The following is a 21,320-nucleotide window of genomic DNA, read 5'->3' as shown; positions in this document are numbered from 1 at the left end:
GGCGGAAGGGCGCGCCTCGGCGGTAACGCGGAAGAGCGGCGGAGCGGCGGCGGGACCGGCCGTGCCGGGCCGTGCCGAACCGGGCCGGGCTCGCCTCGGCCTCCTCGCTGCAGATGGCGGCGGCGGAGACGCTGGTGCACGGCCTGGCGCGGCTGCTGCAGGACGCCGGTGAGCGGCGGCCGCCGCGGGCCTCGCTGGCCGGGTCGTGTCAGTGCCCCCGGTGTGCGGACGCTCACGGCCTCCCCGTCCTTTCCCTTTCCTGCAGGGGACCTCGTCCTGGACGGCTCCAGCACGCTGACGCTGCTCACCTCCACCCTGCAGCACCTCACGCAGGTCTTCGAACAGCACCTGGGCTCCCGCAACCAGAACCGCGGCTTCGTGGCGCTGCCCTCGCACCCCGCCGAGACAGCCGCCATCCTCCAGGCGCAGTTCCTCTTCGACGTCCTGCAGAAGACTCACTCTCTGAAGGTCCGTACAGCGGGGCCGGGGTGCTGCAGGGCCGGCCAGTGGAGGTGGAGGCACGGCTTCAGAGCAGCCTCCTCTGGTGCCCATTGTCCCCGTGTGACGTGCAGGCTCCGTGGGTCAGAGGGTTCTCCCAGCGCTCCTGCGTTGCTTAGCACGATAGTCTATAGCTGCTTACCTAGGATCAGCCGTGCAACTCAGCGGAAAGTTTCTCAGAGTTAAAAATGGGGGCAGCAGGTGTTAATGAAGTTCTGACCTTGGTAGGGTGTTGTCATTGTTGGGGAAATGATTATTTCCTCAAGGGCTCGAGCAATTCAGGCAGTATGTGGCATCTGAGCACAGCTGAGTGCTCCCAAAGTGATGATTGATGTGCCCAAGGCCGCGGAGCCAGGGAACTTGAGCAGAGGGGTCAGATGTTCTACGCACCGAGGCTGCTGCTTACTTCGGCAGCCTGAGCAGTGCTTCTGGTTGATCATTTTCACAGCACAGGATATTTCTAGTAATGTATCCTCATTAATTTTAACAATAAATAGGCTGTTGTAAAGAAGCTGTAGTAAAGATAAAACTGCAGATCAAGAAATTCTTCAGAGAGGTTTTTGGAAGGTGGCATATGCAGTGATGCTGCACATGATTCTACTCTGCACTGAGACATGCTGGGTGGGTAGAAGAGGTGAAAGGAGCCTGGAAGGGGAAGAGGCATTAGCAGCTGGTTTGGGTTCTAGACTGGGGCTCAAAAGGTATTGAGGCTGAGCACTAGACTCTGTGATGTCTTTAAAAATGTGTTTTCCCTCTAAGAGTGGAGAAGTATCAGAATGCTATTGGGAGGATTTTGTAAGAGTGTAGTGAGTGAGGAGATTAGAGTGTGGCTCTGAGTCTGTGGAGAAACATGGATCTCCCGGCCAGAGGAGGCAGGGAGGGACACTGCAATCAGAAGGATGTTGTGGTAAGTGCTCCTGTTCACTAGAAAATGTGTTCCCTCTGCAACCAGCCTCTAAAGAAGGGGAAGCTGCCCATTGGTGTCTGGTAACTGGTTTACTTGGAAAAGCAAATACTTTATATCAGCCTGACAGATTTTTAAGACAGTGGAGGGAGAGGAGATGATCAAGACACACAGCAAGAATGGCATCTGAAATAAACTTTGCTAGAACTGGTCATTAGAGCTTGCGAGTGCAAGCTCCCATTACAAATGCTCTTGTTCAATGTGCAGCATTAGTGCTGGCAGGCAGTGGGCAGTGATGCATTCCTGGCAGGGCTGTAGCTGTGGAAGCAGTAGTGGTGATGAGGCCTTAGGATGTCTGTTCTGCATCTGATGAGTCACTTCTGTGTGAGTGTATATGTAACTGGCAGAGATGGTCTTTCTAGTTGTACTTTGCTGTCTACAGTAGAAGTGGTAACTACTTCATTACTCACTTTCAGTAGCAGCCAGAAATACTGTTTATGCACTGTCCGTAGAAAGCATTAGAGGGTGGTTTTAATAGGCTGCTTTATGGTACATGAACACAGCCTAACTGCCCTGTGCTGAAAGGGCCTGTGGCTGCACTACGGAATACAAAGTGGAGGTTTGCAGCCACTTCAGTCTAACACTAACAGTGCCTTGGAAACCATTGTATCTGCTTGTGATTTGCCTTATTTGGCCTCTTGTGGTGAAATGCACATGCACATCTTCCACCAGAGTGCTAGTTCTACTCAGTTGCTTGATAAACATACCTCCAGCAGTTAGTTTTGTCTTTATTAGATTTGCTGGTTGTAGCTGATGAGGAATCCAGCTGTCAGACCTCCCAGTGGTGCTGAAAGTAGTGTAGCCATGTGGGCAGGGGAGATGAAGAGGAGCTCTTTGGGCTGGCAGACCACACTTGCTAAGGTACTATTCTCTGTGACCTCTATGGTACTATGGATCTGGGGAGACAGTGCCACTACCAGCACTGGGAGAGGTCTTATAAGGGGTTACCCGAGCTGGAGGGACAGCCCATTCAGTTGCTGCATTAGGTAGGTAGTAATGTAGGACAAATCAATGAGACTTCTATTCTCATTTCTCCAGCTTGTTCATGTTCCAAACTGTGTTTTGCAATCTGCTGTGAAGATCTTCCCTTTCAAGTCCCTCCGGCATCTGGAAGTAAGTATAGATGGCAGGAGTGGTTTTGAGTCTTGCTGTTTGGGTTTTCTTGGCTAGTTTTGTGGTTGCAGAATGCCTCTACTCCTAAAAACTGGGTAGGCTTTTGTGGCTTCCCTGAAAGGCTAAGAGTCAACTCCTGCAATATTTGCTTGGGATAAAACTTGGATCTGCTCCACCACTGTAATAGTTTGATGTCTGTTGTTCTTACTTTCTCATCACTGCTGCAGTTGAGGTCTGTCCCTCCACACTGCCTCCGGGGACTGCGATTTGTCTATTCTCAGCTGGAATCTCTAACCTGCTGCAAATGTATCAGTACACTGGAGGTGAGTGTCTCTACAAAGCTCATGGAGTAAATTACAAGAGAAAGGTTGTCTTGATCCTATAGTCTTTACACAGGGAAGATGTAGGAGACAGTGTTAGCCCTTCTATTCATTCATGTTTTGTATGGCTTCATCTCCCTTCTTCTGTGAAAGCAGTTTTGAAAGATTCTCTGCTTGCCAAGCACATGTGCTCTGTAATTTTCTCTTTAGCTGCTTGAGAATTTCTGGTTCTAGGCAACATTTGTGTCAGCTAGGTCTGACAGCTCTGTGTATCTGGCTGTTTCCACATTCAAGGCCTGCAGCTGGTCAGGGTTTATTTCATTGTACCTCAGCAGCCTTTTTAGAGCTTATTGCCAGAGGAAATGCTGTGCTTCAGTGTCTTACCTGCACTGCTGCCCAGCAATCTGAGACATGAAGGCAAGCTCTAGCCATGAAGAACTGAGTAGCGTGTTCTGTGCTGGCCATGGGCCTCTGGGCTTCTCTCTGGGATGTAGAAGCAGACACCCACTGGACAACAGGGGCTGATGGTAGGGAGTGCTTGCAGAACTTTTATTATCTGTCAGGATACAAGTATCTTGCTTTTGTTTGAGGGAGGCCTGAAAATGATTTTGTTAGCATGAATCTTTGTGCTTAGTGTTCTGAGCCTAAGAAATCTAACACGTTAGGTTAACTATTGCCACTTCAGAGTAGGAAACAAAAGCATCTCCTTTCTTTCTAAATATCTGGCCATGGGATTCCCACCACCTCCAAATACTTGAATTAGGGGCATCAAAGTCACTGCCTCTCTAAGCAAGACAAGGTCTGTAAAGCACAGTATGTCAGCCGCCTTCTAGACTGTTTTCCTGTGTTCATCTGCTTTTACTGTAACAGCTAGTACTCACCAAGGTATGGCTCCTCTCTTCCTCCTAGGAAATAATTTCAGCATGCGGTGGAGATCTGAGCTGTGCTCTCCCATGGTTGGAACTGCAGACTGTGAACTTCGGCTATAACTCAATCACTGCCTTGGATGACTCACTGGTGAGTGGGGCATCCTTCCTGCATGGCTGCAGAGAAGAGAGGAGATGATCACAGCCAAGAGCCAGGCCTTCTGTTACCGATGCTGCTAGCTCTGGGTGGGAGGAAGCAGGCAATGATAATTTTGCTGGCCTCTCCCAGCAGGAGAGGCTTTTCATGCTGTAACAGAGACAGTTGTAGGATCTGATCTAGTATCTTTTTGTCCCTCAGCAATTACTGAATGCTCTGAGGATCTTGGATTTGAGTCACAACAAGATCCAGGATTGTGAACACTACTTAACGGTGAGTATTTTGGGCTGACCAGCAGAGTTTCCTCCTATACAGAGGATACTGCTAAAATTCCATAATCATTGACATCGCATTTCTGCTAGGTGAGGTATAATAAAAGAAATCACAGATGTGGTGTAGCTTAGAATTAGTGCTTGCAGCCTGGAAACCATTGTCCTGTATGTGCAGTCCGAGTGCCACTGAAGCAGAGAAGGCAGCATTTCTCGCCTCTAAGACAGAGTTACCTCTAGTTGTCACTTGGCAGTCCAGCATATCTGAGTGGTAAATGTGCTGATACACACAGGATACTCTGTGTGTACAGCCCCTCACAGGGTGGGCACTCCACTGTGGCCAGGACTTTGCTGTAATCTGTGCAGCAGGTGAGAATTATGTAGCCAGGCATGGGGCTGTAGAAGCTTACTGTTCAGTTTGTTCAAGTTGCCAGTAGCATTTACTTCTTGCTCTCAGAAATCAGTCAGTTACTCTAGAAAAGGAATAGTCCATCACAATGGCACTTAAGTTTCTGGGGAACAGCAGTGAAATCCATGCTTTGCTGGGCTCAATCTGCTTCTTTGAAGGAAAGCTATGAAACAAATTTCCATGGAGTTGGTGGGGCTCACCATGTATCATTCCCCATCATCTTTACAAAGGTACGAAAGGGGTTTTTTTGGTAGTTCACTCCTTTTGCTGATGCAGGATGTCCAGTCCTATCCTATTGTGTAAAACAGTCAGATGATGCTGAGTGCCCCTAAATAAACCACTCCCAATGTGAACATTGAACTCTTCCTGCAGAAGCAGTCTAAAGAAACTCACTTGTTGGTTGACCTTGTTGGGATGAAAAAAATGGTAGAAGCTAGTGCTCTGCCTTGAGTTCAGGGCCAGGCTTTGAGATAAGGTCCCAACTGATCCAATGCTGCTCTTGTCTCTGAACAGACCCTTACAGAGCTAGAATACCTCAATCTGGCATACAACTTCCTGTCCAAGGTGCCAAACCTTGGCATCTTCAGCCGATCCAAGCTGGTGACTCTGATCCTGCGCAACAATGAGCTCGACAGCATTAATGGTGAGCCCACAAGGGAGAAGCATTTCTGAGTTTGAAGCCTTCCGGTCATTCTTGAGAGCAGACAGAACTTGAAATCTTGGGCACAACTAATTTTACTAGGGTTTGCTTTTGGGGAAGGTTCCTAAGTTATGTTGTCTGGCATGCTGATGGCTTCTTGCTTTGTTCACAGGGGTGGAACAGCTTGTGAATCTGCAACACCTGGATGTGGCCTATAACCTGCTGCTGGAACATGCCCAGCTGGCACCATTGTCCACTCTGCACTATTTAAAAAAAGTAAGCATAGCGCCTGATGGGTTGGTGAATTAGGGATTTCATGGTCAGGGTGTGCAAGATGGAAACTTTGTGGTAACCAGAGAGTTTTGAAAGATAAGTTCAACTCTTCAGCATTTAATTTTATTGCAGGAAACTGATAGGGGAGCCTTACACAGACAGCTGTCTTTCAGCCTTCATTTTTAGTGGCCCTTCCTAAGCTAACCATTTTTTATATATTCATCCCCACTTCCTTGCTTATCCTTTCTGATTTTAATATTGTCAAGTTCAGTAAAGATCTTCCCATAATGCTGTTGTGGATTTGTGTGTTCAGAGAAGTCTGAAGGAGCACGGCAGTCACTATAGTGCTTGTGAAGGAAGATCATAGAATTAGAGGGTGGTTTCAGTTGGTAGGGACCTCAAAGATCTAGTTCCAACCCTCCTGCCATGGGCAGGGACACACCTCCCACTAGACTAGGTTGCTCAAAGCTGCATCCAGTCTGGCCTTGAACACCTCCAGTAATGGGACATCTACAGCTTCTCTGGGCCTACAAAAGACTGTTCTTTCAACACTTCTCAGAGTTAGTACTGAAAAAGCTCATAATGATTTAGGTCATGAGTAGGAGGCACTTTAATCTGCTTCTCTATTTGCTGAACTAATTTCAAGAAGCATTTTAAAAGCCTAGTCCTCTCCTGGCTTGATAACTGTTCCACTGCAAGGATATTTCTTGAAGCAGAGAGAAAGACTGGAGCCTGCAGGCAGGATAGACTGGGGTAGAGAATATTGCTTCTAGTAACAACTTGTCTGTTTCCCTCACCCAGCTGCATTTGGAGGGAAACCCGATATGGTTCCATCAAAATCACCGATCTGCAGCCCTTGTCCATGTGTCTCCCAGGGCAGCCTTCTCCAATGTGAGTATTAGCCACTCTGCCCCTTCTGTTGAAGGCATAGGGTGTTCTAACATTCAGGGCAAATGAGGGAAATGAGGGAAAAGAAACTTGCAGTTTTATTCCAGCTGTGTTGTGGTTTAACCTTAAATTTTTACATGATGTGCTGGCCAGCACAGAGTTGAATACTGATCTCAGGTTTGCAACACCTCAAAACTTCTTCAGTTTTGCTCACTGATGGAGCTTTACTCTGTTCATGCTAGATAGTAACGATGTAGCTGGACTGTGCAAAGCAGGAATTCAGAGTCTTTGCCCACCTTACCAAAACAAAGTATGTGCTACAGCAGCCATGGCCACCTCTTTGTCTCCTTCACTATGCTCTCAGTCAGGTGTCCTTACTGTTCCCTTACACTCCAGTGCTAAAGTCAGTTCTTGGTAATCTGATTTCAAATAAAGAAGCCAGCAAAGCCAGTGTTCTGGCAATTTAGCAAAATGAACTTACTTGCTAAGGGTCAAAGGTGTTCCAGAGCTGGTCTGCCCTTCATGTTAGTGGCAAATGGCTGGATTCATTGTCTTCAAACTGCATCTTGGAAAAAGTTTCCCTGAGCTGAAATTACTGGAAGCTGTGTGGAGTCAGGCTAGAAGTAGGATACAGGCTTTGAGGTGAAAGTGAGTACCTTTCAAAACAATTTGAGTTGTTATAGAATAATCCATTGTATCTCTTCCGTGAACTGTCTTGGATACGTTTCTGGAAGTTCTGAAGTCTGTAAACAGGAAAACCACAACAGTCCCTTCTGGCCTTTTATGCTGTTAGGTCAGGTAGCTACAACTAAAGGAGTGGTGGATAGGCAGGAACAGGGTTGTTTCTTTGCAGTTTTTTTGCCAGGGATCCCACCCTTGGGTGGCCTGAAGGGAAGTAGGAGTCAGCAGAAGTTGTCCTGAGTATGTGCCAGCCAAATGGAATCTGACTGCAAATGGGTCTCTAATTACAGTTCTTCTTGGACGGGGAGCCACTCTCTTCCTCAGACCTAATGGTAAGTATAATTGTTAAAAACTGATCTTACTGGCTTTGGGACTGGGAACTCTGACAGGTTTTTGTGTTGTCATGTGTCCTATTAAATCTTTATGGCCTAACTTGACTTTGACACAGATAATTTTGTCTCAGTTCACGCTGATCCCTAATAATTGTTGGAACTGGCCAGTGTAATTTATTCTGGCTTTTGTAGCCTTGCAGGACTTGGAGCCTTGCCTGTTTCCTCTTCAGGTACTGTATGGTACTTGACACTTGCACTACATGTCAGCAAAATAGTTATCAGTTTCCCATCTGCTATTTTTAAGAAAGGCAGAGAATGAGGTAAATGAGAGTGGTTGTGATAAACAATCCAATCAATCAGGCAAGATCTGTTGTCAGTGTTTTGACTGAGATGGTGAAAGCTTGGGGTGAGGAGCAGGAAAGTTGTCAGCCTGAGTTGTGGCTTGGTTACCTTATCTGTCCTTTGCACTGAGCTGGAAATACTCTATTTTTCTTGCTTTAGCACCTTCCACGACTTGTGCAAAGTGTGTCCCAGTCCATCCACACTTCTACCTCAGAGAAGACTGCACTGGACCGCAGTGCACTGGAGAGTTCCTGTGCTGCAGACTTCAGCGACAGTCAGTCCCCATCAGAGAATGTGGCCGTCAGGGTCCCTCGAAAGAAAAGCAAGGTCTGGGACTGACATAGCTTCTTAGCCATGTAGCTGGCATGTTGGGTGAAGGGGATGCCTTGACATGAAAGCCTTCTGCAGTGAGATGTGGTCTGGTACTGACTGCGTGGTTAGTGAGCCTCTACACTGTTGTGTGTTAGGAAGGGGCTTTAAAATTAATCTTCATATACCCTCACAAGTGTTTCCAGGTGTGTCCCTACACTGTAACAGCTATAAACCCTTCAGCTTGGCAGAGCCCCTCACCAGGTGCTGTTTTCATTGTTCTAGTTTCTCACAACTACTTTTATCCTGTTTTTTTTCCAGGGAAAAGTCAAAGTGCGCAGAGCAAGTATTTCAGAGCCAAGTGACACAGAACATGAGCCACAGGCATTACCCCTCTCTGCTGGTGAGGCTTGTCGTTTTCCTTAATAACATAGCAGCTAAACTGCCCACAGTAAGAGTGCTCTGGCCTGGTGACTACCTTCATACTTCCCCAGTTTTCTTTTTGCAGGTCTGGTCCTAGAGCATCAGAAGGAGATGAAGCGCTTGGCCAGCTTCAGGGATCGCTTTGGTGCTGACTGGCTGCAGTACAAGAGACACCTGGAGGAGCATGACCAAGCGCCTGTCATGTCCCGCAGCCGTTCTGCAGATGAGATCACAGGCAGGCCTGCTGCAGTGAACTTGCAGAGTGAGAGCTCTGACCCAGAGCAAGGAAAGCCCCAGGTATCCCAGGAAGAAAGATCCTCTCCTCCTTCGGATGACACTGCAAAGGAGGAAGAGCCTGAAGTACAGCTGGATGAGCCTATGGAAGGAGAACAGGGGGGAGAAGAGGAGGCAGATGAGCTAATGCTTGGAGAGGAAGAAGAGGATAAGGTAGAAGGTAAACAGGTCCTTTCACTGCTGCTTTTAAGGGTTTGGATTACAACAAAATAGATTAATCAATGTGATTTGTCTCTGAATCTGTATCATGATGCCTAGTATTGTGGGAATACTAAGGACTTGTGTCCAGCAGGATTGAAGGCCTGCTGCCTGTACTGACCTGTACTGTGTTTTATTTGGCAGTGGACCTGTGCCAGCCAGTGCTGGTGAGCCAAATAGAAGGTGAAGGGGACCCAGAGCCAGACTGGATCTTCCTGCGAGTCACAGCTAAGCATGTGATTGAGGTGGAACTGAAGGCTGCCAGAGTCCTCCACAAGCTGGAACTGAAATGCCTAAAGAATGTGGAGACCTCTGAGTTGACCTGGAAGAGGATGGTGAGTTACACTTCTCTGTGAGCTTTTATCATCTTACTCCCTGTGTATGGCAGCATTCTGGAGTTGGGCTCCCGTTGAGAATCCTGCGGGTGTTTTCCTAGCTCCTACAAAGCCTGATTGAGCATTCCTTCAACCCAATGCACATGTATCTAGTGGCATCTGTATTGCTTAGACTACCTGAAGTAGGGTAGCAGAAGCCATCACCAAATCTCCAAAACTGGAAATTTAAAGCCAATGGCTGGACTTGTTTTAGTGTGGAGGAATGAGAGACTTCTCAAGAGGAACTTAAATGAAATGGAGATAACCTTCCTATCCATTCCTTGCTGGGTTATCACCCTGGCCTTGGAGTACTCTTTGTGGATTGCATTGTTTCTAGAGCAGCACAGAGCCTTGTATGATGTTTAAAAAGCTCCTGGCAGCTGAGTGGGCAGTTTGCCATCTGCTCTAGGTGCACACTTTAGCATTACCAGCCCTATTTAGCTTTTGTGGTTCTTTAGAAAGGGAGTTTGGAAATCCCCTTTTCCTTGTGGTAAGATTTTAACATTCAGTCTCTATACAGACATATTCACAGGTTTCTCTAATTCTTTTTTCTCTAAAAGCTCCAACTCATTTTTAAATCCTGCCCTTGTGCCTTTTTGAATGTTTGTGGTTTGATATTCTTCTGAAATACCTTCTTGGAAAAGGTGTTTTGTTCAAAATGCTTTGTTCTAGGCCTTGAGAATTATTGTTTTAAGTTTCAAGTACTCATGCAATTTTGCAAGTACTCAGTGCAAGTCTTGCCAGCACTTACTAGCTTTATACTTGTTTATTTATTTCTGCCCATTTTACCAGACTCCCAAATGCTATCAGCTGTGGAGCGATGCTTAGGATGCACTAAATTAAGTGCTTGTATGGCCACATTTCAGCTGTTTGCAAGCAAATGTGGTCTGTGAAAGCTTCTCCCTCATCCTAGAAAGGGTGTTTTCTGTCTCCTGCAGGACCTGGAGCGAGTTTTCCCTGTCCTCACGTTGCACTTCAGCTACATTCGCAAGGACCGGCAGAAGCGCAGATATGTGGTGCTTGACGACTGCCCCGAGCAGTGTCTGCAGGTGGGGAGGCTTGGGGAGGGGGCAGTGTTACTGCAGGACACTGAATTCTTCCAGCCAGCATAGGGCTGCTGTTCTCAGAGTACGTGAGCACCTGCTGCCCGTGTCTGGCTTGTTGGGATTTCTTCTTTGCACAGATGACCTGTGGAGGGCCCTGTGAGCGTGGCCATGGGCAGTGGAGCTCCTGTAGCATAAACGTTGTTCTCAAGGAGAGAGTCTTGCAGTTTTCTCCCTCTTGGGATGAAAAGTTTGCAGTCAAGCTAGTGATCATTACTTGTGCACATGCAATGTCATGTTTTGTGGGTGCTGAGTGATGTGCTGGCCTGTGCTTGGTCCTCTGAACAGTGAATGTCAGTGCTATGTCCACACAGCTGCTGTAGGGACTCTGGCCTCTAATTCAGTCCTTTCTCTCAAGATACTACTTAAGTACATTTAAACAAGTTGTTAGAGACAAGACACAAATAGATAGGACCTTTGAGATCAGAGTTCCAGAGGGAGCCTGTCAGTATGTAGCTCTCAGGCACAGACCTGCAAAAACCAGTTGCCTTGGTCTACTGCAGTGAAGCTCCATGCCCTTGACAAGTCTTGCACAGCTGGGAAATGTTCTTGCACCCCTTGCACTCTGAAGTGCTATAGTGAGGCATGTGAAAAGACTTGCTGGTGTCAGAAGCTTGATTTTCATTAGGACAGTCATAGCTACCTGATAGCATCCTTTTCCCTGTGCTGCTATTTGTAGTGTATCCTTGAAGTGTTGTCCCCAGCTGTTGAGGAGAATCGGCAAAATCAGGACCAAGAGAAGGGATGCATGAAGCTCCAGTGCCTGAAATGCAAGCAGGAGTTTTCACAGTCCCTGCCACCCTGGCATCAAGGTTCCTATTCTTCAGAGCTTGGAGACACCAAAATCCTGGAGACTCTAGTTGCCTCAGATCAAGGTAGGCTGTAGTGCCCAGAAGAAGGATGTTTGCTAATTAATGCCCAGGCAGACTTCCAGAGTGGCAGCTGTGGTGCAGAGCATGGAATGTATAGGAGATGTGTTGTCTGTACTGGAATTTAAAACCTATTGTGGGATGAACTCTCACTTGGCCTACTTGGACTGGGAAAAGTCTGCCTTGTTTCCTAGCAGGAATAAACCACTGGTTTAAGGTTACGCAAACAGCGCTCCTGTTCTGGGTGGCCTGGGGGAACAGAAGGGTGCTGGAAACTGAAGTCTGGGAGAGGACTTAAAGGTCATGTAGTCAGTTCTGCCACAGAGACTTTATTTGTTCTGAAGAGCTTTTGCTAATGGTAGCTTCCAGGGAATCTGCATCAGTATTTCAGGTGAAACTGGCTGTTAGACATCAGAAAAACAACCAGAACCCTAGTCTAAGTCTCTGTGTCTGTGATCTTAAGCCCACTCTTGCTACCACTTCAGAGGAGCAATTTATTCCTTTCTTTGTACTTGAGGGCCATTTTTCCCCCCTGTCAGCTTTTCCTGGTTTCTGTCCTCTAGACTAAATAAGCTTAACTCTCTAGATAATTTACTTGTCAGTCATATCTCATACATTCAGTTTCTTGCCAGTCTTTGTACTTTTTCCCATTTGTCCACATTTTTCTTTGGCTGTTTAAAACTAGATGTGGTATTTCAGATGAGATGTGGCTAGTCCTGAGTAGGCATCTTCTGATTGCTGTGTTTTTTGAAGCTCAGTTTATATTTGAAGTGGGGAGTGCCATAGCTGAAAAAATGCTGTTTGACAAAGTATCCTGGGATTGAAGTACTGCAGTAAACACAGAACTGCTGTCCTGGTTGCAGCACTTTTCTCCACTCTAGGATACTTTCTTCTCCCTGCCATAATAATGGGAATCCCATGATCCAGCTGGGAGTCTGTTCTGTTGTGGGTGAAAGGAGCAACAGGAATCAGTGTCAGAAGGGATGAGGACAGCTGGGGAAGGGACACAGTGTGCTGGGGATGGAGGTGGCTAAGGAAGATTGGACTGACTGGTCATGAGCTTGGGCTTCCAAGATTATGTGAGCACTTGCAGATGTGAAGTGGAGGAAAGTCATGAGACAAAGCCCTGATACAGTTTCAGTTGCAACCACAGCACACACTGGGCACCCTAAATCTGAGCAGAACTATTTCATGTGGCACTGATCCAGAATTTCTGGTTGATTTGTGAGGGGAGGTATATAGGATATGCTTCTGAACAAATTGCTCAACAAGCTGCTCAAGTCAGACTGTAACTATTCTCTACTTTGAAAAGGGAGGGTTTGTGGTTTGCAGAGGAGGCGGGGGGAAGTAAAATCCTGCTAGGGAGAACTGTTCTGGCTTTTCTTTACACCTGACAAAATCTTTCACAGGTCCTGCAGCAGCTGGTAAGCCCATAGCCTGTCCCAGTTGTTCCAGTGACCATGTGGTCATTCTGCCTTCAGAGGAGTGCTCCAGCACACCTCTGCCACCTGGTGCCGACAGCACGAGTGAGGACCTGTCAGACTCTGTGCTGGAGGGAGGCAGCCAGCAGGAGGGCCCAGAGGAAACATCTGTCCTGGCCAGCGAGAGCAGGAAGTTCTACATTGGTGGGGAGGACAGCTCGGAGATAGACACCAGCAACAGCGCCAGGAGCCCGGAGCTGAGCGCCGAGCCTGACAGCGCTCTTCATCCCGCCTGCCACGGGTCAGAGCGCGGCCCTGGGAAGGAGCAGGGCGTGAGGAGCCAGCACTTGTCCCTCTGCCACACGGACACCAACGGGGGCAGCCTGATGGGAAGCTACCATTACAGTGGTTCTCGGGGACCCACTCCTTCCACGCTCTCTCTGAACTCTGAGTCCGAGGAAACGTGGAATCTCAGTCCTTGTGAGTATGAGGAAGCTGTGCAGGGTTTAGGGGTGTTGAGAGCTTGTTGCTGGTTTTATCACTGGTGCTTGCAAGGTACACTTCCTCCTGTTTAATGGGGAAGGGGGACATCAAGTATAAGCAGCCATAAACGTGGTTCTTATGAGCAGAGATTTTCATTCCCCTCTTTGTTAAATCCTCATGCCTGAAGGTTAGGAAAAATGAGTCAGCTCCTAATACTTATTATTGCTTAGACTCTGAGTAATAGGGTCTTGTTCTGGAAGCTGCATTGCTCAGTTATGGACACACTGGGTTCCTGTGGCATCCGTGAGCTGCCAGCTGGAGCATTACCTTTGGAGAATAGTATGCACAATTCCCCTGTATTTATTCTTTGGCTTAAGTGCAGTGTGAGTTGCAGTGCTTGTAGGAGGCTCTGCTTTGTGGTTCTAGAGTTGCTTGTGCTTTCCTCACTTTTTTTGTGAGCTTCAGATAACAAAACCTGCTCAAGAGAGACTGCATGCTGGCTGTGTGAGAGCTGTCATGCAAGACAGGAGATCCACAAATGATTTTTCTGAAGGACCTTGAATTTCTGATGTAGCAGACTGCCTTTGCTTGGGTATCAGCTTATGATTTACAGAATAACAAGTTGGAAAGGAGCTGTGAAGGTTATCTGTTCTAGCCCAGCAAGTGACTCTACTGCAGCTGAGTGTAGTTCTGACTTACAGCCTATTGTTTTCTTGATCTGTAGAGGTCTCCCCCAGTCCTTCAAGACTGCTGTACCTCAGAAGATGAGTCAGTGTAGAATCACAGTTTTAAGGTTGCTATGTTCAGTCTTATACAGTCAAAGTATGAGAAATAAAGCAGTCTCTTTTCTGGGGTCAAATTGTGAGGTCCCAGTCTAAAACTGAGCCTATGGAAAATTCCTGGTGAGGAGTAGTTGATTAGTGTAGCATTTCTGGTGGAGAGCAGGCTTTGCTGGGAAGTGTGAACTCTTGGGCAGTACTGTGGCTGTTGTATAAATTTTTTGGCTATACAATTTCATGACAAACCTAATTATACTCTTTAGCAGTTTTATTTGTGTCTTCCTTAGGCCCCTTTAACCTTGCCATGGTCAAAGTCAGTTAAAAAGTTGACCTGAGCTGACACCAGCTGAAATAAGAAATATCTTTCTGGCTTTGTGATAAAGAATTGTCCTCCTGCCAAATCCAGAAGCAAAGTAGTGTCCTTCTGTGACTAAACAGCCAAGCACAGTTTGAATTTGGCTTAGACCAAAGCTTTGTATATGTGGAAAAAAAAAGCAAGTGTTGGAGCAATGAATTCCTCTTTTATCTCCACATGGAGACCTGTGGCCTGTAAAGCCCACAGGTTTGGCCCTTTGTCTTGAGGAGAGACTGATGGAAGCAGGTGTGCAGAGGGGGTGGCACTGCAGCCCTGGTGCTGTGTGATTGCTCGGGCAGCCCCTGGTCAGTGCCCAGAGTCACTGCTGCCCTTTGCTCTCCTCAGCTGTGAACAGCGTCCTGAACGTGAGGGACTTCCGCTCAGTGGATCACCGCCTGAAGCTGTACCTGGACATGGAAGTTTTTGAGGAGAATGCTGAGGAGTTCCAGTGCTTCCTCAAGGTGAGCTCTCACAGCACCACTCTTCTGCTGTCCCTCTTGCCACCCTGTGAGTTCTGCACTGAGGTGGCATCTCAGAGACTCTGGGATGTGAAGGGAGCTGAAGTGTCTTTGAGTCTGGCCTTTCTGTCAGGGGGGATGAGCTGTCAAGGGGCAGGTCAGAACTATGACCCACCTCTGTGTGCTCTAGGTGGTCATGGTGAAGTTTGGCCGGCCAGGAGAGTTCCTCTCAATCCTGGTTGCTTCTGATCTCAAGATTTATGTTCTGGAAGTCACTGGAGCTATCAGGTGAGGACCGTGCAGCAAGTCTGTGAGTGATGGGTAGTGCCAGCCTGTGCTAGCCTTGCTGCCCTTACCGTGGTGGGGTGGTGACATGCACAGGCTCTTCTGGCAAACCCCCTGCTGCAGCCTGATGTGGGAGAGGAGATGGGGCAGCCTGCTGCAGCTGAGGGCTGTGCTCTGTGATTAGGGGACAACCTGCAGACTGGCTGAAGAAGAATGACTCTCACTACCTGTCTGATATTTCTCATCTGGAAGTGGGACTCTGCCACCAGACCTTGCGAATGGAGTTTGAGAACCCAAAAACTTCCTACAATCTGCTGATCCGGAGCCAAAGCTGCTGTGACCAGTTCCTGCAGACCTTGACAGGTAAGAGTAGGGCTGTAGGGGCGTGGGGGAGAGGATTTGAAAGATTTGGTTTTGGGGAACTATCAGGACATATGTTGGATATATGTTGGAAATAGACTTCTTGACAGGTCATTAAAAAAGCTGGGAGAGAATCTCACTGCCATCATAACTTGGAACCTCTCTGAACAGTAGAGAAGTGTCCTGAACTGTTACATACTGCCCTTGGGTTTGCAATAAAAGAAACCTGCCTTCTCCCCCTCTTTAGATCTCATGCAAGAACTGCCTGCTAAGCACAGGAGTAAGGTGAAGGAAATCCCCATTGTGGAAATGAATCCCCAACATTGGCTATGGTAAGAGCCTGTGAGAGGTTTGGATTTCAGGTAGAAAGGGATGTCTGCTTGTCCAGCAGATCCTGGAAGCATGGTGCTGGAAACAGGGTAGCACAGAAGGAGGCACTACTGGAGTTGCAGCCAGGCCTGTGTTAGTGGTTTAAGGCAGCTGTCTCAAGTGCCTGCTGCACAGAGGGTGAACAGGCAAAGGGCTGTCAGGGGCTGAGCCAGGTGGGGCAACTTCAGCTCTTGTGGAGGAGCCGGGGTATAATGGAGGGAGAAAAAGTGGGAGGCACAGGGCAGCCTTCTTACTTGCAAGACACATTTGGCTCCTGGCTGGCAAGGTGGTAGTCAGAGGACCCAGGAGAGGGAGTACTTTGCATTATCTGAAGAGATATGGGTTCTTCCCTTCCCCAAGAGGACTGGGAACAGTAGCTAGTAGCAAACCTAGAGTGCTTCCTTACCAGCCCACTGTTGTATCTCCTCCAGGCCTCTGCTGGACTCCAAGACCACTGATTCTCAAGCTGCAGATGACACTTGTTTCTTCTACCTGCTAGCATACCTCATCCAAGGTACAGGAGATTTCAGTAGCCAGATGTCCCACACATTGTGCTGTCTGCTTACATGCTTGTGATTTTAGTGTACAGTTTGAGGGAAAAGAGCTGTGCCCTTTTTCCACCAGTGAAATAGGGTGGGGGCATGAGTGAGGGTTCTTGTGTAGTTTTGGGTTGTGTGGAATAGCAGCATACTTCTGTACATCCAGAGAATCTCTCAGTCCTTTTCTACATGGATTTCTAGGCTTTAGGGAGCAGCTGGTCTTGCATACCAGTTTTGGTGACAGCTTGAGAAGCTAGAGATTATCTGAGGGCTGGATCATTGCCCTGATCTGAGGGAAAGATGAGGAGTCATAAAAACAGATTGTTTGTGTGAGTTGCTGAAAGGCTCCTTCATTTGGGAAAACAGTAGGTGTGCAAAACCTGAGATGATAGTACAGGAGGAGCCTGCTGGAGCCCCTCAAGTTTTGTTCCAGGCCTTGCTGAGGGACGGGTGTATTAAACTTGGGGTTTGAGTCTTCAGTGAACAATTCCAGCGCCGTCATAGCTTGAGACACTGTAGAAAACAACCTAGCTCTTAATCACATTCTGACCAATTTGCTAAGCTTTTGCACCCCTGGTCACCATTGACCACTGGGGAGATATAGGAGTGTGAGGATCAGAAGGAATCTGTGGGAAGTATATATCTTGCTGTCCTCATGCTGAACAAATAGTATGTGAGAGGGAGAACTTACAGTGCATTTTTCTTACTCTACAGTTTTTTCCTCTTTTAGAGTATGGTGCCCAAAACTGGACACAGTTCAGCTGAGATCTCATTACCAAGTAGACAGGATTAACTAAACATCCCCTTTCTGACAGTCCTACTAATTCCCAAGAGTGAGATGTGATGAGAAGAGCAACATACTGCTACATCAGCTTGTGATCCCCTGTGACCTCAGCCAGTTTTGCTAATGGTGCCCATTACTGTGCATCTAACTTATTCCCAAATTCTCGTGCTTTTAATTTGCATCCACTGAAATAGCTGGATTATATTTATGTTCCCTAAAGTTTATCAAAACTACTTTATTTCCTGTCATATTTATGATGCATCCCAACTTGGTATTAAACTTTATATGTGTGCTCTCTGTTCCACCCATCAGATATCTGCAGCCAGACAAATTCAGGCCTGCCAAAAAAGGCAGGCTTTGAGCTGCAGCTGTCAAATTTTAACTAGGGAGTAGTAAAATTAAGAGGTCAAAGGACTCAAGGGACTTCTCCTGACTCACTTGAGGGCATGGGCTAGACAAGCCTTGCTGGGCAGTGGTCTTTCACGTGCATGCTCCTGAAACAAGCTTGGATAAGCTGATCAAGCCCAGCCACATTTCAGTACCCTGGTCCCCTCTTGAGTCAGAAAGCTGGATAAAGTCGTTCACCCAAGTTCCCGCTGCTGTAAAGGATTTCCCTAGGGAAGGAATGGAGAGCAAAGCTGGTTCTATGGTGACTCAGGCTCTCAGCAAAGCCTTTCTTATTCCCTCATATCCTTTTAGGGGCATCTGCGTTTCCTGTGACCCTGCTGAGTACCCGAAGCATGCTATTTCTGCTGGAAGAGAATCACCAGTGGCAGGTGCAGCCCTCCTTGGATGAAGACCATGAAGCAGAAATGCCTCCTAGGAGCAACATCCAGTTGAAGGAGAAGCAGCCAATCACCAGTATTAGCAGTATCATAACCTATCGCCTCTGTCCTTGTGATATCAAGCTGATGCTTTACGATGAGGTAACCAGGAGCGGTCATGGGGTCAGCATACTGGGGGCTGACTGTGCTCAGATCCTGTTCCTGCAAGAATGACTTGGGGCTGTCATCTCCTGTCCTAACCTAGGGCGGGGGAGCACAGTGGGAAGTCATGCAGGGGACTCTCAACTGCTGGCAGCAGAGAGGGAGGAGGTCACAGGGGAATTAGGAGGAGACGGCAGCTGTGCTGGGGGATGGTGGCTCAGGGCTGACTGGTGCCTGGAGGCCAGTCTGCTCATTCACCTCTCTACCTTTCCTCCCTGCCAGGTACTGAAGCTAGAGAGCACTTGGCACATCCGCACAGAGTGCCCTGAGCTCCTGGTAGAGCTGGTGGAGTGGATCCGTGGGCCCTGGGAGGAGATGTTCTCAATCGAGCTCCAGAAGGCTGTGTATGAGGCGCTGGAGTGAGCCTGGTGGCTGGAGCAGGCGGGACTTGGAGTCAAGTGCTGCTGTGCCAGCAGTGGTGCACAAGTGTCTCCCATTCCCATCTGACCTTGATGTCCTGTGGCCTCTGCTTTCCACTCTACTCTTGCCCCTGGCCCCTTCTGGTGAGTAAGAGGGGAGCACATGGTGGTTCAGACTGCACAGTCATTTATTTGCACTGGACTGGCCACTGAAGAAGGTGGAGAGTGTTCCTTGTATGAGTGTGTAAGCTACCCAAAGGCAGTCAGGTGCCTTTTCTGGCAGATGCATTTGCTGCTTTCTTAGCTGTTTCAGGACAGCTAGCATTATATGCTGATGATTTTTTTTTCCTCTCCCTCCTTCTTGTCCGTGGTTTCCCTAAAGCTACCTGCTTCAAACCAGAACCTGATTGCACAAGGGGATGAAGCATGTTGTACACAACCCCACAGAGAGCCCTCACCTCTCTGCCTGATGGGGCATGGCTCAGTTTGCTGCTGTAGTCTTTCACTGTCACTAGGAGGAATGAGCCTCGAGGTTCTCAGCACAGAAATGTGTTGCTCATTATTTAGGGGTCAGGACCTTGATCGGCACCAGCAAGTATAACCAAGGCTTAGGCTTTTTCTGAGAAGTCCAAAAGCAAGAGTCTATTTTAACATGAGTTTTACTATTTTCTATTATAATAAAAGTTTATATTTATTGTCATGTTTTCCTTGTTTCATTCTTTTGCAGTGCTGTAATGTCTTTCTAAGGGCTTCCATACTAGCTTTGCTGCTGCCTCAAGGGTTCCCTAACATCTTACCAGATTCAGGCCATTCTCTCTGTCCTGTTCAGGGTGGATGTGAATGAACTGCTAGGCTAATCTTTTCCACCTTCCTGGCTTCCAAGCAGCAACAAAGGATCAAGTTCTAAACAGGATTAGACTGACACCAGGTACAGGTTGTGGTGTTCTCCATTGGCAGTTGCCTTTAGGTGGGCATCCTGTGGCCTTTCAGGCCCAGCACTCTGCTTAGTGGCTGTACAGGCCCTCAGAGGCTTGCCTCTCTCAGGAGCTGTTATTGGTGTGGCTGGGGAGGTGAGAGTGCCTGCCTCTAGGTTCTTTGAGGCTTTACCTTGTCTCAACCTCTCTACAGTGTTAAATGCAGCTCAAAAAATGCTGCTGCCTGGCCAGGGCTTTGCTAATGTCATAGTCTCTGTCCCTGCCCAGTGAAGAGCAAAGATAGTGTGTGATGTTTTGATGCAATTGAAGCTCCCTGTGGGGGTGGGCAGAAATGGACCTGTTACATTAGGTGCTGATAGGTGGGATCTGATACCCTTTACTGATGGTAGCTTTTCCCAGAACCGCATCTCTTTTTTCCTATGAATGTTCAGTCTGCAGCTTCAGGGCAAGTTTTCTGACTGTTAGTGACAAACCCATATTTTATGTCAATGTGATCTTGATTTTTATAAAGACGTGCATTTGACATTCAGTGACCTGATGTCTCTTTTCTTTGGATATTGAATATGGCAGCTATTCACAGTAGTCTCTATACACTAAACTTTACACATGCCCAAAATCGGTGTCAGTGGCTTCAGTGTCTGTTGTCGAGAAAACAGCGGGGACTTGGCCCCACTGCATCCTGCTGCTTCTCTGAAAAGATGCAATAAAGTTTCCCTTCCTGCTTAAACCCATCTATGCCATCTTTATAGCCTTAAGAGAGCAAGAAGTTCAGTTTCCATCCTGGATCTGAAGGCCACTCTTTCTTGGGGTCACTGTACTATTGGACATTCTTCTGTCACTTCAGAGGCAGTTGAGTTGCTGAAGGCCCACAGTGGCCAACATTTTTATCTAGCCTTCTATAGGCTTGATAAGATCTGTACTGTCTGGAGGCAGATGTCACAGTTCATCCCACTTTCTCCCCTCTTCCTCAATCAGCATATGGCTGCTGCTCTCTGTTCCTTTGGGGATCTCAGATCTTAAGTGGGAGTGAGCTCAGTCCCCAGCTTTGTCTGGGGGAAGGACTCTGAGAGAGCTGAGCCAGTAAACACCAGTAGGATTTTGTCTTCATCTTGCCATTTAAGGAGCTTGTGTAAGTTCTGCCTTCACCTTCTATAGCTGTGTTTTTCACAAAGGGCAAGAGTCAAATTTGGAGTTACTGGACCAGCTCGTTGGTGTCTCTTCTGCTCAAGCTGATTCCCTGAGAAAACTCATCCCTGGAACTTGCATTTCTGATCCTAGCCAAGCTACACCTTCGCTGCTCCAGTATCTGGGTATGTGTTGAGGGGCCTGACAATGTGTTGAGGGGCCTGGCAGTGTGGACTGCCAGAACCAAAGATTTTGGTTGTGTGCCTGCCCACAGCTCTTGTCAAGCTCTTCCTGCTTTTTATTTCAGAGGTGACAACTCATTTACTTCTCTTCTTTGCCTTGGCTGTGGTGGTCTGTGCTCCCAGCTCAGCACCAGCCAAGATCTTGGTCCCGTTAACAGGACCCTGCTTTTCTGCATTCCTTTGGCTGCTGCACTGATGGGAAAGCTCACATGCACTGCCACAACCTGTCTCCTGCCTCTTCATGAAACACTTGCTTTGTTTTCACTTAGCCTTTTCTCCTGGTTATTACAGATTAACCCCTTTTTGGTTACTCTGTGATCACAAATGCTTTGCTGTAGGGCCTCCTGCACCTGCTGCAGTGATTACATTAACTGGTCTCCTTGCATCAGCTGGGTGTGTGCAAGGGCTCCCCTGACACACTCCACCATCCAGCACTGCAGGCATCCCACTGATGGCTGTGTGGGAACTGGGACTGTATAGGACAGCTGGAGTTTGCAGAAAGGTGGAATATATCATGA

General features: G+C 47.7%; 1 protein-coding gene across 2 annotated transcripts; it reads left to right on the top strand.

The window, feature by feature from the left end:
• Positions 1 to 11: 11 nt before the first annotated feature.
• On the top strand, positions 12 to 19,200 carry STK11IP (serine/threonine kinase 11 interacting protein). 2 transcript variants are annotated; one of them, XM_021526269.2, is made up of 24 exons: positions 12 to 168; positions 266 to 468; positions 2,501 to 2,575; positions 2,803 to 2,898; positions 3,805 to 3,912; positions 4,120 to 4,191; positions 5,110 to 5,239; positions 5,409 to 5,512; positions 6,311 to 6,400; positions 7,369 to 7,410; positions 7,912 to 8,079; positions 8,383 to 8,464; positions 8,570 to 8,938; positions 9,121 to 9,311; positions 10,289 to 10,399; positions 11,133 to 11,328; positions 12,732 to 13,223; positions 14,706 to 14,821; positions 15,009 to 15,106; positions 15,288 to 15,466; positions 15,711 to 15,795; positions 16,264 to 16,346; positions 17,855 to 18,081; positions 18,364 to 19,200. In XM_021526269.2, exons 1-24 carry the CDS (start codon positions 114 to 116, stop codon positions 18,502 to 18,504), a joined length of 3,513 nt encoding a protein of 1,170 aa, XP_021381944.2. In that variant the 5' UTR covers positions 12 to 113; the 3' UTR covers positions 18,505 to 19,200. The 2 variants fall into 2 exon arrangements, 1 of the variants encoding a protein (XP_021381944.2); XR_002465067.2 differs by lacking the exons at positions 16,264 to 16,346; positions 17,855 to 18,081; positions 18,364 to 19,200 and having other exon boundaries at positions 15,356 to 15,466; positions 15,711 to 15,790.
• Positions 19,201 to 21,320: the final 2,120 nt, after the last annotated feature.

Source organism: Lonchura striata, chromosome 8 (assembly GCF_046129695.1).
Source record: "Lonchura striata isolate bLonStr1 chromosome 8, bLonStr1.mat, whole genome shotgun sequence".
In the NCBI taxonomy this organism is placed as follows: domain Eukaryota; kingdom Metazoa; phylum Chordata; class Aves; order Passeriformes; family Estrildidae; genus Lonchura; species Lonchura striata.
The sequence above is the reverse complement of the archived record's forward strand: the minus strand, read 5'-3'. Positions and strand labels throughout refer to the sequence as shown.